General features: G+C 52.2%; 1 protein-coding gene across 1 annotated transcript; it reads left to right on the forward strand.

The window, feature by feature from the left end:
- Window positions 1-356: 356 nt before the first annotated feature.
- Window positions 357-1,728, forward strand: LOC138688499 (laforin-like). The gene is made up of 2 exons (XM_069799797.1): window positions 357-404; window positions 985-1,728. Exons 1-2 carry the CDS (start codon window positions 357-359, stop codon window positions 1,726-1,728), a joined length of 792 nt encoding a protein of 263 aa, XP_069655898.1.
- Window positions 1,729-3,078: the final 1,350 nt, after the last annotated feature.

A 3,078-nucleotide genomic window follows, 5' to 3' on the forward strand; every position in this document is an offset into this window, starting at 1 on the left:
ATAGAGTAGATATATTTAGTATACACTGTAGGAACTAATTTAAAAATCGTGACTGACAGGTAAAATCATTTCAGCTCATTGTGACATCTTTTGTTGTAATAGCCAGCCCCAAAACATCCACTGTAGTAGAACTACAACTCATTACTTTCAGGTAGGAATAAGCACCAAAAGCCAGCATCTTTGATTTAAATAAATGTAATGAATATGTATTTATTACTATACCTTCAGCAATGGATGTTTATTTGTGCAGTAACAAAGTAGAGATTGCCAGTATGAAATGGACAAATTGATGCAGCTTGTGTACAGCTAAGCAGCAGACACTAAGTAAATCACAGGGGTAATACTTTTCTCCTGAAATGACTGACATTTACGAGGAGAATTTAGCCTTTAAATGTTCCGTAATGGTAAGGTGGGATGTCATCACGTCTTTTCATTTTCCCAATTTTTTTCTGCATGGTTCTCCTTTGAGCTGCCCCTATATTGGGTTTGCATAATAATTACAGAAGCGTTACCATCTGGTAAGTGACCTGGTTTACAGATTAAGGGAAAGTTTATCTCATAAAGATTAAAATGTAGTGAAGTCAACAGATTTTAAAAGAAGTTGTCCTCCAAACTTATTTGATTTTCTGTAGCTCATCAAATTTTATATTCACGAAGTAAGCCGTGACTTTTTCCATAGTAAAACAGAGACGAAACTGGTCATAGCCTATCAGATAAATGTATTTTCCACCAGAAACGCACACCAGTGACTTCGCTTCAAGACGGCTGTTTTTCCCTGACAAATGCCACGTTAAGTTCTCCCAGAAACGCTCAGTTCACCTGTAACGACAAACACGGACTGTGTTTTATAGCAAATATTTAGGTAAGAATATTTGATGTTACTTCTCTGGATCAGCGGGACACCCGCTAGTTGCACGGCAGGTTCGGCGGGCTGTTATCGTCATTATTTAAAATTACCGAGACACTTACCGCCTCCAGAGATAGGAAGCCAGGCGTACAGCGGCGTTGAGCGCCTCTGACCCTTGCGTCCCCCGCGTCCCCCTCACGCTCGGCGCCGAAGAGCCCTGCGGGACCAGACGGGCCCCAGCCAGGAGAGCCCGTGGCGGCTCCGGTGGCACCGACCCACGGCGGCGGTGGCGGGAGCGGGGCACCGGGGCCTCCCCAGCCCGCCGGCCGGCTGCGGGAGCGGCAGGCCTTAGGGTGACGGCAGCCGGAGAATTGCAAAGGCCTATTAAGTACCTCTACGGAGGGACCGCCTCCCCAAACTTACGTCTCGGAGCAACTGCTGCCACCGAAGCGGCCCGTGGGCGCAGCCGGGCAGGCAGCAGCGGCCAGACCGCCGCTTCTTCACAGAAGCGAAGGGGCCGCCACCCGCCGCCAGGCCCCGCCAGCGCCGCGGCCGCCGGGGGGCGCTGCGCCACCGGCTACGGCGCCGCCGCCGCCGCCCGAGCGGCTGAGGGCGCGGAGGGCGCCTCGGCCGGCCGCAGCCCCTTCCCGCCCCGAGGCCGCGGGAGGCGCTTGTCCGGCAGGGCCGGGGCTGCGCGGGGGAAGGCGCCCGAGGGCGGGAGGGGGGCCCCTGCTCTCTCCCCTTGCGGCGGCGGCGGAACCAGGGAGGTTCCGCGGGTGCCGTCCCGGCGCTCGCCTCATCCCCTCCCCGAGCCCTCCGGTGCTGCGCGCTCAGGGCCCCCTCGAAGGCCCGGGGCAGCCCCGCGGTCACTGGGCGGTTAGAGAGTCACCGGATGGCTGGGGTCGGGAGGGACCATTGAAGGTCCTCGAGTCCGGCCCGCCTGCGATGCGCAGGGCCCTCTTCGCGGCTTCCCCCTCGAAGCGCCAGGCCGGAGGCAAGCCCCGGGCGCCAGCTGCCCCTGGCCTCGGCCGTGCGGCTGAGGGGCTGCCGCTGGTAGAGGGGCTGCCGCTGGCAGAGGGGCCGGCAGCCCCCGCCGGCCCTGGGCCCGCCGTGCCCTTTGCCCAGCCGCCCCGCGGGGATGGCAAGACGTCGTGGTGGAGCAGCGGCCCGGGAGGACGGGAAGGACAGCGCTTGGCCTCGGGGCGGGGGTCATTTTTGCTGGTTCCGGTTGAAAGAAAAAAAGCAAATTCTCCTGTCTCGCCTAATCCGTTTGAGATTTATCTTAACTTCTGCGTTGTGTTGGTTTTTTTTCCCCTCCGCATTTTTATATCTTACTCCAAGCTTTTTTTGCATTTTTATTTCTACTCTCAAAACAAACAGAAAAAGGGCTTTCTTCTGTTTTGTGTGTAAGCACAAGCACCCTCTAGAGATCTTTCTAAATATTTTTATTTACTTTTTTTTTTAACTTCAGCATATTTCATCTGTGTCTTATTCATAGTGAAAACAAATACTTGAATATTATGACAGCTCTTCTCAACTCTGCTGCTTGACCGTGATTACACAGCATTACCCGAAACGTCCCGGAGCCAGTCAATTGGCTCAGAAGTGCTGTTTACAGCCCCTGACCGAGCCCCTGTTCCTCTTCCAGCTCCGTCTCCACAGCTGATTAAAGCAACAGCAGTATAAAATGGAGGTTGGGGTCGTTTGTGCTAGCAGATCTCGTTCATCCTGGCCAAACTATTTGGTCCAGAATTAGGGAATTCTGACTTTCTGGATACTATATTCACCTCGGAGAGTGAGTTGAGAGACCCACCAGTCATGGGCTGCTGGCTACAGCTGTCAGCCTGACTTTTGGCCGAAGCTGTTGCGTAGCTTTCTATTTTAAACATAACATTCAAATTATATGTATAAACACTTAATGATTTTTTTTTCTTTCCTGAGACTTCTTGAAATATCATAAGCAGGTAGAAATGAGACTACGTGTTTCTTGGTATTTCTAATCTTTAGGCAGTTCAGCTGTGCCAAGGAAGCACTGACTGGCACATCCTACCTGAGGCTGTGCTAACCTTTGCGGAAGACAGTGTCACCTAAGGGGGAGATCTGTAAACTTTCTGTAACTGAGATTACTTCTGTGTGAAATAAAATTCCCTTCATTCATAGTATCTATCTGCCTTGAATTACACTGTCAGGTGAGGACATACTAAATCAGAGAAAACATTTAGAAATATCAA

Source organism: Haliaeetus albicilla, chromosome 2, assembly GCF_947461875.1.
Source record: "Haliaeetus albicilla chromosome 2, bHalAlb1.1, whole genome shotgun sequence".
Classification (NCBI taxonomy): domain Eukaryota; kingdom Metazoa; phylum Chordata; class Aves; order Accipitriformes; family Accipitridae; genus Haliaeetus; species Haliaeetus albicilla.